Genomic DNA, 12,289 nt, shown 5'->3' with positions numbered 1-12,289 from the left:
CTATTCTAATCAAAAATAGTTTTGTAGTGGGACCAGAATGACTTCCCGCTCCCGCCTGCCCGCACTGCCAGGTTGGCAGGTCCAGACCTGCTGCCAAGGCCTTGTGTTTGTTAGATGGCCTGGTGTCCTTGCCCTGAGGACAGCGGCGCTAAGGTGGGACCCTGGGACCCCTGCCCTGGCCACACAGGCAGCAAGGACAAGGCACAGCGCACAGTGGCGAGGAGCAGGTGGCTGCCTCCCTCCCGGGGATCCAGTTCTCACTCCCCACCACTCTGGCCCCCGGCGACGTGGTGCTACCTAGAAAGTCTTCCCCCCCCCCCAGCCAGGTCAGCGAGGACGATCTGCCGGAGGCCACCATGTGAGAGAGGATGTCTTGGTTGTACCCGTTGTGGTTTCACTTTGTATTTAAGCAAACAAAAAAGGAAATAAACTTGAAAATTATTTGTCATCATAAAAATGAAATGAAAAATTAAAATATTTATTGCCAGGCAATGCCATTGTGTGTCACTGTTTTTACAAGGCAGAGGTAGAGTTCTGCCAAAAATAAAAAAAATTTAAAAATTTAAAAATACAAGGCAGAGGTAGAAAGAAGGGGCAGGGTTTGGCTTCCTGGTTTACACTATCATGCGTCGAGGCTTTGAGGGTTATTCACATACACTTTGGGTTGGGTTTTTTCTTTTTTTTTAAATATTTATTTATTTATTTATTGCGTGTGTGGGTGTGTGTGTGGCCAGCTCAGCCCACCAGGGGGGCGGGGCTGGCTGGCATGTGGTGCTGGGGGATTGAACCGCGGTCCCTGTGTTTTTGCTTAGCTTAGCTTGTACTAAGTAGGTGCGTTAGACCACTGAGCCATCTCACCAGCCCCTGGGTTGGGTTTTTTCGTTGAGGCATGGTCTCATTTTGTATTGTAGTCCAGGCTGGCCTCAAACTCAACCGATTCTGCCTTAGCCACCCCCAGTGCTGGGGTTATAGGTGTGGGCCACCATGCCCTGCTGGTTTGGTATTTTGAGACAGGCTTTTCCTGTGTAGTTCAAGTTGCCATTAAAGTCATGCCTCAGTTTCCTCATCTGTAAGGGAGGTTGAGCCTCAGGATGGTGTCTGGCAGACAGCAGACACTATACATTTTATCTGCTGCAGTTGCCATTGATATCTTTTTTTTTTGGTGGTACCAGAGATTGAACTCGGGATCTTGCACTTGCTAGGCAAGCACTTATTCCACTGAGCTATCTCTCTGGCCCATTACAATACCTTTTTTTTTTTTTTCTGTGTTTAGGGCAGGGTCTATAGGGTCTCACTACAAAGATTGTACTCCTAGTGATTCTCCTGTTTTCAGCCTCTCACGTGCTGGGATTACAGACTTGCGCCACCATGCCCAGTCTCAATCGCTGTCTCAGTGTGCCCCGAGAGCGGGGCTCGGGCAGGGGATGCCTGGAATCGAACTCTGGCCACTGCTGTCTAAGCATGTGCTTTAGTCCACTGAGCTGTCAGGCCAGCCTCGTTTTGTATTTTAGTGTATTTGGTACAGGGTCTCACTGTGCAGCTCGGACTCAGTGATCCTCCTGTTTTCAGCCTCCCCAGTGCTGGGATAACAGGTGTGTATCACCACGCCCAGTTAGTGGTCCTCAGTACTTACTTAATAGGCTTGATTCTCAGTAACTCATTGTTGTGCATGCCTACCTGTCCCTCTGGTAGGAGCAGCTGGCCTGCCTGTCCACCCTGCAGAGGAATCCTAGGAGTCAGTCATCACCGTGGAGGGGACAGTGTGACCTCTAGAACACAGCCTCTGGCTCCAGGCTACTGCTGTGTCGCCAGGTGTCCTTTCCTCCCCTGCAAGGAGGCATGGTGTGGAGGGATGGGGGAGGATCTGAAGAGCAGTTGCTGACAGCACCTGGACTCGCGCCTTGCACCTTAGCTGTTACCAGGATTAAAGAGTGGGTGCTTGCTTCCATTTACTAGTTGTTTTGTTGAGAGAGGATTTCACAAAGCCCAGTCTCACCCAGACTTGCAGCAGCTGTCCTGCAGATGTGTGCCTCCATGCCTGGTTTACCATTTACTTGTTCTTCTTTTCTTGGGAGGGTACGGTTTGAGACAAGGTTTCACTAGGTAATTCAGGCTGGCCTTGAACTCACTTTGTAGCCAACACTGACCTCAAATTTGAGTCCCTCCTCCTGCCTCAGCCTCTGGAGTGCTGGGGTTACAGGCATGTGCAACTCCCCATGGCACCATTTATTGCTTACAAGTGCTCCCAACTGGTAGCTCATGGGGGCCTCCAAATGGTGATATGTAGTTGGTCTATTGATTTGTTCCCATTTAAAAGATACTGCTGGGGCTGGGGAGAAGGCTCAGTAGAATTAGCGCTTCCCTGGCAAGTGCGAAGGTCTGAGTTCACTCCCCGGTTCAAAAAAAAAGAAAAAGATCTTGCCATGGCAACCTCTCCTGGGTCCTTCTGAGACAGGCCTCCAAAACATCTTCAAGCCTGCCCTCCCTGGCCAGTGTGGTCAGAGTGCTCCAGGGTGGGCACAGCTGGAGTCAGGGTGCACGGCTTTGCCCTGCACAGAAGGGCTCTGGGGTTTGCCTTCCAGGATTTCAGGAACATACGTATCTGTGCCGGATTTTAGCAAGAGCTCTCCGGCCAGTCCTTGGGACATCAAGCAGGTCAGAGTCCCCAGTGCAGTCTATTTACTTATTTATTTATGAGACAGGGTCTCACCATGTAAATCAGGCTGAGCTTGAACTCACTATGTGACCCAGGTTGGCCTCGAACTCTCGGAAGTCCTCCTGCCTCAGCCTCTGGAGCACTGGGATCACAGAAGTGGCCACCATCCCTCACCCCAGCAAAGTCTTAACCAGGCATTGCTTTTTTTTTTTTTTTTTTTGCGGAACCGGGGAATTGAACTCTGGCCCTTGCGCTTGCCAGGGAAGCGCTTATTCCACTGAGCCATCTCCCCGGCTCAAGGCATTGCTTTCTTTCTTTTAATTTTTATTTATTTATTTTATTTGTGTGTGTGTGTGTGTGTGTGTGTGTGTGGCCAGCTCAGCCCACCAGGGGGCGGGGCTGGCTGGCATGTGGTGCTGGGGGTTCGAACCGTGGTCCCTGTGCTTTGCCAAGCTTGCTCCAAGTAGGTGCTTTAGACCACTGAGCCATCTCGCCAGCCCTAGGCATTGCTTTCTAAGTAGGTTTTCTTGCCCTATCTATCCCTGTGAGAGAGAAGGCAGGAGGGCATTGGGTGTTGTGTGAGGTGCTGGGGATTGGACCTGGGACCTTCATGCTGAGCTGTAACAGCTCTTATTTTTTGACAGCGTCTCACCCGTGCTGGGATTGCAGGCAGGCACCCCTGCACTGGGCCAGGGGAATTTTTAGTTGGGGTAACCATAAAAGTGACTGATTGCCGGGCATGTTGGCATACATCTCTGGAAGGCTGAGGCACAAGGATCACCTGATTCAGCTGACCCCCAGGAGCCACCTCCAGCCTTGGGAACTCTTCTCTGATGTTTCTGGGCGGGTCACTTCCATGGTTGTAAAGCTGGGCTGTATGGATTTGTCCCCCAAGTTGGCACTTGCCTCCAAGGTGAGGAACTCTTCCACTCATGCCCACTAAATCAGTGTTTTTTGTTTTTGCGGTATTGGGGATTGGACTCAGGGCCCTATGCTGGCCAGGCAAGCACTTATTCTACTGAGCTATCTCCCCGGCCCTAAATCAGTGTTCTGCAGGGCTCCAGAAATCCAGAGCTCCAAATCCAATGACCAGTGAGATGGCACTTGCCTCCTTCCATGGCAGGGTATGGCTAAGTCCTAGGTCATGGACCTTAGGAACACATGCCTAAAACAAGCCCCACTTTAAGCCTGCTTTAGCTGGGGCCCTGGCTGTGTTTAACTGCCTGAGGCGGATCCCAAGAACAATAAAGAGTCCCACTGCATAGGGGTACAGGAGACAACATGGGTAAGGTACCTAAGAAGGTTGGGTGTGGTGGTGCACCTCTAATCCCAGCGCTCAGGAAGCTGAGCCAGGATTGTTTCCACTTAAAAGGCCAACCTGGGCTACATAGTGGGACCATGTCTTAAACAAAACCAAAAAAGGGACCTTGAGGGGATTCAGGAAAGCATTCTGGGAACAGCCAGAGATGTGATGAAAGGCAGGGCACAGAGCTCTGCCGCACGCTGGGTGGCAACTGCCTGGCTCTGGCCTTGTGGCCTCACTTGAAGTCCTTTAACCCCATAGAGCCTCAGGTTCTGAATTAGAAATCGAGAGATCAGAATCAGTCCTTAAGTGCAAGGGCCTGAGTTCAATCCTCGGTTCCACAAAAAAAAAAAAAAAAAAATCAGTCCTTGACTCCCTGAGTTGTTGCTCCTACCTAGAGGTCCCACAAGCCTCGTGTGTTCATAGGTAGGGCTTTTTTTTTGCAGAACGGGGGATTGAACTCAGGCCCTTGCGCTTGCCAGGGAAGCCATCTCCCCGGCCCCATAGCTAGGGCTTTAAGGAGTGACTGGATCACGGTGTGTGACACTGAACCGTGGGTGAGTGAGCCGTGGGTGTGATACAAATTAGACACCCTGTGTACAGGTGATGGGATGTTGGGCAGTGAAGCCTGGTGGGAAGCGGCGGGTGGTGAGGGGCGTGGCCTGGACGGGAGCTAGTGCATAGTGCACGGAGCAAGCGTGGTGGTGTCTCCTTTTGGGGTTTTTCTCCTCCCCCGGGCCGATGGACTTTCTTTCTTCCTTTCTTCCTTTCTTCCTTTCTTCCTTCCTTCCTTCCTTCCTTCCTTCCTTCCTTCCTTCCTTCCTTTCTTTTTTTTCTTTCTTTCTTTTTTTGGTCCTGGGGCTTTGGAGACCTCTCCAAATGTGAGCCAAGTAAAATCTTTTCTGCTTTAATTCGTGGCTGTCTGGTATTTTACAACAGCTTCAAGAGAGTAACTAAGACAGGAGGCAATCAGGTGCACGGTGATGCAGGTGAGGCCAGTCTGTGAGCCAGCGTGAGACCAGCCCAACAGCATCTCTGCCCAGCGCCCACCACGCACCCGTCCTGCTCTGAAGACAAAGATGAGCCTCAGAATCAACAGCATCTTCGCAGTACTTTTTCCTTTCTTAGCAACAGATAAGGTGCAATCACTTAGACCCAATGGCACATATATGACACAACCCCCCCTCCCGCATATATGCCATCTTAACTCTAGGCATGGTGGGACACACTGAGAGACACTGAGGCAGGAGGGCCACAAGTTCAAGTCCCACTTGAGTGACTACACAAAACCTGTCTTAAAATTTATAATCTGAAAAAAGAGCTAGGGATGTAGCTCAGGCCTCAGGTCCCCAGTACCACACAGGCACACAGCAACCACTAAATGAACTGATATAGAACGTATAAAAATCATTCTACTTTAATACAAGACCATACAAAGCAAGTGGGGAGAGCTGAATCCAATATGCACCAAATATCAGTGCAGTCACAATCACTACTGCAAGGGCAGTACCGTATTTCCTGGCTCTTTTGTTTTTCCTTTCTCTGCCCCACACCAAAGAGCGCAGCTTACACGCTGCAGACTCTAGGGCAAGTGGCTGGGTGGGAGGTGCCCTGTGGCACGTCGTCTCTGCTTTCTGGCCTCCTTGAGGACACTTCGCATCCCTGGCCAGACCTCCCAGGACATCCAGGCCCACGACAAGGACGAGGGGCACTCGAGGACCCGCCCTGGGGCGGGAAGCAACGTGTGCAGCGGGGCTGGCAGAGCTGGCTCGGGGCAGCCTCCAGTCAGCGCTGCTGTGAGGCTTCGCTGTCCATCTAGGTCTGCTTCCCGGACCGGAAAGCGAACCTGGTGGAGAGAAGGCACGGTGAGCAGAGCGTGGGCAGAGTGCATGTCCCCAGCAAGTGCAGCACCTATCCATGGCTGTACTCATTTGTTTTTTGCTCCCTTTTTCTTTTTTTGAGGCAGGGTCTCACTATGTAGCCCAGGCTGGCCCCAAACTCATGGCGATCCTCCCACCTCAGCTTCCCGAGCTGGGATTACATGTGTGGGCCGCCATGCCAGACACCCAACTTCATCTATCTATCTATCTATCTATCTATCTATCTATCTATCTATCTTTCTATCTAGGTGCCAGAAATTGCACTCAGAACCTCATGCTCGCCAGGCAGGTGCTCTGGCCCGGAGCTAAATCCTCAGCCCTATCAAGTCTGTCTGCAGGGCACGTGATGCCTGTTCATCATGGGGGTTGGCACATGATCGGCTCATGGCCTCTTTTCCTGCATCCGTTGGTCTCTTTCCTAGTCATGGCTCCTTACACCAGCAATATCCCTTCTTGTTCCTTTAGGGTACTGGGGGTTTAACCCAGGGGCTCGTGTATGCTAGGGTAGCACTCTATGGCTAAGCTACACTTTAGACCTTTCTCTTTCTGTGTTTTAAGACGGCGGTTGCTACCTGCCCAGGCTGTCCTAGAACTTCTGATTCTCCTGTCTCAGCCTCCCTCAAAGCTGGGACTACAGGTGTGCACTATTATGTCTAGCCGATTTGTGTTGAATAGATGAGCAAATGGGTCCTGTGAGGTTAAGAGACAAGCCCAAGGCTCCATAGTGTGCCGTGTGACCAGGAGATGGATCCAGAGCCACACTTAGTCACTGTGCTGTCCCAACAGATGGTGTCTGTCACCTGCTTTCTTTTTATTTTCAAAGGTTTAAAAAAAAAAAAAAAAAAAAAAAAAGAAGGATTTATGGTAGAGGAAGATACCTTCAACGATACCTCCAATTTTAAAACAGAGTGGTAGGCTGGGGATAAAGCTCAGTGGCACAGCACCTGCCTGGCAAGCACAAGGTCCTACCTAGGATATATAAAGAACTAAAAGAAAGAAAAAAAAAAAAAAATCAGACCCCAAAATTTAAAGACCCAGTCCAAAAATGGGCATCTGAAAGGAACAGACACTTCTCATTTTCAAGAGGTAGAAGACTGGGCATGGTGGTGCGCACCTGTAATCCCAGCACTCAGGAGGCTAAAAACAGGAAGATCACTACAAGTCCAGTCTGTGTAGTGAGTCCCTGTAGACCCTGGACTAAATACGTTTTTTAAAAAAGAGGTAGAACTGGCAAATATATGAAAAATGTCCAATACCACTGGTCATACAAGAGATGTAAATTAGAATAATGCTGAGATTCCATCTCATCCCAGAAAGAATGGCTGTCATCAAGAAATCAGCCAGTAACCAATGTTGGCAGGGAGGGCCGGGGAGATGGCTCCGTGGAATAAGCGCTTCCCTGGCAAGCACAAGGGCCTGAGTTCAATCCCCGGTTCCGCAAAATGTTGGCAGGGGATGGGAGGCAGTGAGATAGCTCAGGAGATCAAAGCGCCTGCTTAGGCAAGCTTAGGCAAGCACAGGGACCATGGTTCGATCCCCAGCATGACATACTATGCCAGCCCTGCCAGCAGGGCTGGCTGAGCCGGCCACAGAGTATGGCATAGTGGTATACACCTGTAATCCCAGCACTGGGACTGCTGAAAGCAGGAGGATCACTAGGAGTCTGAGCTGCACACTGAGACCCTGTACCAACCAAATACATTTTTAAAAATGTTGGAGGAGATGCGGGGAGAAAAGACCCTTCTCTACTATTCATGGGAGTGCAGACTGGTGCAATCAGTGTGGAGATTCCTTAAAAAACTATAACTGGAGATTCCATTCCATTCTGCTTCTTGATAATCTTCCCAGAAAAGCATCATACCACAACAATATGTGCACACACTTGTTGATAAAGCAGCTTATAATAGCTGAATCTTAGAGCCCAGATGCCCATCAACCTCAAATGAAGAATGGATAAAGAAAATGGGGGGTTGGGGCCAGGGAGATGGCTCACTGGAACAAGCACTTCCCTAGCAAGTGCAAGGGTCTGAGTTCAATCCCTGGTTCCACCACAAAAAAAGAAAAAGAAAATGGGGAGGGGGTTTATACAATGGAACATAACTGCTATAAAAAAGGATAAGCTGGAGACATTCTTTTTTTTTTTTTTTTTTTCTGGTGGCCGAACCAGGGATTGAACTCAGGCCCCTGCGCTTGCCATGCAAGCGCTTATTCCACTGAGCCATCTCCCCAGCCCCCAGCTTGAGACATTTCTAGCTAAATGGATGCACCCTGAGACCATACTCCTAAGTGAAATTCATCACACACATGTTCAAATATGGCATTGTTTCTCTGGTGTGAAAAACTAAAGTGTAAATCAGGAACAAGCTATATAACACATACTGGAAAATGGGAAGAAAATGTTCAAATGAGAAGGGGAACAGAGGCCTGGCCAGATAGCTCGGCAGATTAAAGCACCTACAGGGACCGGGGTTCAATCTCCTGTCTGCTGTGCCACCCCGACCCCTGGGGCACACTGAAATGGCGATTGAGACTAGGCATGGTGGCAGGCACCAATAATCCCAGCTCTTGGGAGGCTGAACACGGGTGGATCACTAGGAGTCCAATCTATGTACTGAGACCCTGTAGACCCTGTACTAAATACATTAAAATCTTAATGACTAGAGGGATTTGTTGTAATAGTGTTTGTAAACAGGATATCATGTTTGCATCTTGTACAGCAAATAACCACTAGGAAGACAATATGCAATGTGTTAATTTTTTTTTTTTTATTTTTTTATTTTTTTTTATTTTGTGTGTGTGTGTGTGTGTGTGTGTGTGTGTGTGTGTGTCCAGCTCAGCCCACCAGGGGGCGGGGTTGGTTGGCACGTGGTGCTGGAGGATCGAACGGCGGTCCCTGTGCTTTGCCAAGCTTGTTCTAAGTAGGTGCTTTAGACCACTGAGCCATCTCTCCAGCCCCTGCAGTGTGTTAATTATTGAAACTGTCCTACCAATTTGATTTGAAACTGTCTCATTGCTATTTGTCAATAAAATTATGGGAAAAAAATAAATATATTAAAAATAAAAGAAGGGGAACAGAGCAGAAGGGCAAGGGGAAGGGAGAAAGGAAGAGACAAGAGAAAAAATAGATCGAAAACATGTAAAGACAACTTTTGTAAATAAGGAGAAGTAGGGTTGAAGGGAGGGGTGAGGAATGAGAAAAAAGCAGCACATGTACAAATTTCTATGATGAATACTGGGGTTTTTGTTCATGTTTTTGTTGTCTTTTGGGAACAAGGTCTCACTATACAGTTCAGGCCGGCCTTGAGCTCACTTTGTAGCCAGGCTCTGGGATTATAGGTGTGTGCTACCGATGATGAACATTATCATTATGCATATCTAAAATGTACCAATACATTTTTTTTTTTTTTTACAGAACCAGGGCTTGAACTCAGGCCTTTGTGCTTGCCAGGCAAGCGCTTATTCTACTAAGCTATCTCCCTGGTCCTCACCAATAAAAATTTTTAAATGCTAAAAAACCCACCAACTTTTGGGCCACAGCTGGGGGTGGTGGCTGCGGCAGCAGTTCACTGAACACCTACCATCCCAGCACTGGGAATGCGGAGGCAGGGAACAGTGCAAGTTCAAGGCCATCCTGGACTCCACGGTACAGCCCAGCGCACTGGCCAGAGGAGAGGGAGGCCTCCTGTGTGGTGGGTGTCTAGGCGTCCCCCCAAAGCCTCATACATTTCGGTATGGTTCTAGAGTTTGTAATTCATGATCTAGGATTAGGGGTGTGAGTGCTACCCCCAGCCAGGGCGGACAGCCCGAATGCAGCACAGGGGAAACAGACTTGCTCTTTGTTGCTGTTGCTGTTACTCCTCCCTTTCTCTCCTGCTGTTTTGCTGTTTTTCCTCCTCCGCTCTGCCTTGAAGCCCCTGAGTATAGACTGAAACCTCCACAAACACTGAGCTAACCCTTTCCTTCCTTAATTTTGGGTATCAGGTATTTTGTCCCAGTAATGACGGAAAAGTAACCAAGACACCTCCCTGGCCCCTCCCAGCCTCCCTCAACCCTAACTGCTTTTCCCTTGTTCCTCAGGGGCAGGGACAGTAGGCGACTCACAGCTTCTTCATGATTGTCTTCTCCCCCTTGTTGGAACCTCTGGCCCTGGTAACCGCAGCCTCTTTGGCTAGTCTTCCTCCCGTGCTTTCTCTTGGGGGAATCAGTCCACTGAGGAAGGAAGGCAAAGAAGTGGGCTGTTTTCCTGAAGGTCTTGTATCTTAGTTCCTTGGGAGGCCGAGGCAGGAGGATCGCAAGTAGAGGCCAGCTTAGACAGTTTAGCTAGACCCTGTCTCAAAGTAAAAACTAAGCAGGGCTAGGGGTGTGGCTCACCAAACCCTTGTGTTCAACCCCCTGCCCCTAAAATAAGTAGAAATGTACACCAAGAAAGCTCAGTAGTGAAAAGCCCTGATGTGTCCTCAGGTCTCCCTGTCACCTCTCCACGACCTTCCTCACAGCACGGTGGTCTCAGGTGGCAGCCAAGGGCACAGGAACCGAAGCACTAAGGCCTCTTATGGCCCCAAGCCGGGCAGTCAAGCACGACTCCTGGCCTCCCTACAGGTGAGAGCAAGGCAGGGCCAGTGGGGTGAAAGGCAAAACAGACTCCATTTTTTTGTTTGTTTGTTTGTCGGTACTGGGAACTGAACCCAGGGTGTTGGCACGGAGCTACCCACCTCCCAGCTTGGTTTTACTCTTCTTTTTTTTGGTGGAACTGGGGATTGAACTCAGGCCCTTGAGCTTGCCAGGGAAGTGCTTATTCTACTGAGCCATCTCCCAGGCCCCTGGTTTTACTCTCCTTACAGGGCTCTCTCTACATTGCCCAAGCTAGACTTAACCTCAAAAGTTTCCTGCCTCAGCCTCCTTGGGTGGGGACGACAGTCACACACCGCCATGCTTGGCTCCCAGGCCCCCATCCAGATGCCCAATCTGCACTGGACAAGCAAGGACTTTTACTTTCTGTTCTTTGGGACTTTTTGTCTCTTTGATGTCTCAAAGGTCTCAATATGCAGTTTAGGTTGGCCTTGAGCTCATTTTGTAGCCTGGGCTGGTCTCGAACTCACAAGGATCCTCTTGCCTCAGCGTCCAGAGTGCTGGGAATGCAGGGCGCCACACCCGGTAATACTTTCAGTTTTATTGGCTGCTGTGCCCTCAAAGCCCAGCACGTAGCAGGTCTTCAGGAAATGGACTAAACAAACGCAAGAACAAGGAAGACAGGCCACATCTGGCCATGCAGGAGGAGCCTGCGCTGGTGGCAGAGCCCAGGCACCTCTTAAGCACCTCCTTTTTTTCTTTTTTTTGTGGTACCGGGGATTGAAAACAGGCCCTTGCGCTTGCCAGGCAAGTGCTCATTCTACTGAGCTATCTCCCTGGCCCAAGCACCTCCTCCTTGATCAATAATCAAAGACTGACTGACTGAGGCCCCAGGCTCCCCCCTCCCTTCCCCTCCCCTCCCCCTCCCCCGCCCCCCACGTGCGAAGCCCCACCCCCACCTCCTGTAGCTGAGCAGCTCCTCCTGCGCCAGCAGCAGCTGTGCCTTCAGCGTGTTGCGCTCCTGCAGCACCTCCTTTAGCTCCTGCAGCGTGAAGCGAGGCCGGTCTGGGTCTGTGAGGTCCACCACCAACTTGTCCGGTCCCAGGTCCAGCTGGAAGAGAGGACACCACTGAGATGGTTTCCTCGCGTGGGGCCAGGGATGGAGGGCTCAGCTGCATGGTCTCAGGAACACAGGCAGATGCGCACATGTGGGGATGCCAAGAGAGCAAAAAGCCAAAGCAATGTGTCCAAGAAAAGAGCCGGAGATCGCAGCCCCTGGGAGGCTGAGGCAGGTGGAGCGTTGCATGGGCAAGGCCAACTTAGGCTACAAAGTGAGTTCAAAACCAGGTTGGAGAGGCCTGGGAGGTGGCTCAGTGGAATAAGCACTTCCCTGGCAAGCGCAAGGGCCTGAGTTTGATCCCCAGTTTCGCCAACAAACAACAACAAAACAGGCTGGACAGTATAGCCTGTTTCTATTATTATTATTCATTTCATGTATTTGGTACACGGTCTCACTATGCAGCTCAGACTCATAGTGATCCTCCTATGAGGACTCCCCAGTGCTGGGATTACAGATGTGTGTCACCACACCCGGACTCGGTCACAGGCTTGGGGTGTCCCAGGGATGGGGCCAGCACAGCATGAGGACCAGAGCAGACCCTGTTTCTAAAAACAAATGAAACGAAACAAAATCAACCCTCAGAACTGAAAATAAGTTAATTAATTTTTTTAAAAGGGCCGGCTAGATAGCTCAGTGGACTAAAGCGCCTGCTTAGGCAGAGTGCAGAGGCCAGGGTTCGATCCCCGTGTCACCCCCGATGCTCGCTGAGATGGCAATTGAGACTGGGCGCGGTGGCGCACACCTGTAATCCCAGCTCCTGG

The 12,289-nt window shown here is 50.2% G+C and overlaps 1 protein-coding gene across 1 annotated transcript in view; it reads right to left on the bottom strand.

Moving 5' to 3' along the window:
- Positions 1-5,360: 5,360 nt before the first annotated feature.
- Positions 5,361-12,289, bottom strand: part of Rilpl2 (Rab interacting lysosomal protein like 2) — a 10,461-nt gene continuing 3,532 nt past the window's right edge. Inside the window, exons 2-4 of the mRNA XM_004635969.2 lie at positions 11,368-11,519; positions 9,941-10,048; positions 5,361-5,805 (exon numbers count right to left, since the gene is read on the bottom strand). Coding sequence (XP_004636026.1) covers positions 5,775-5,805; positions 9,941-10,048; positions 11,368-11,519 — 291 coding nt within the window. The 3' untranslated portion in view covers positions 5,361-5,774. The remainder of the gene's footprint in view (positions 5,806-9,940; positions 10,049-11,367; positions 11,520-12,289) is intronic.

Source organism: Octodon degus, unplaced genomic scaffold, assembly GCF_000260255.1.
Source record: "Octodon degus isolate 3935 unplaced genomic scaffold, OctDeg1.0 scaffold00076, whole genome shotgun sequence".
In the NCBI taxonomy this organism is placed as follows: Eukaryota; Metazoa; Chordata; class Mammalia; order Rodentia; family Octodontidae; genus Octodon; species Octodon degus.
This window is presented reverse-complemented; position numbering and strand designations above follow the sequence as displayed.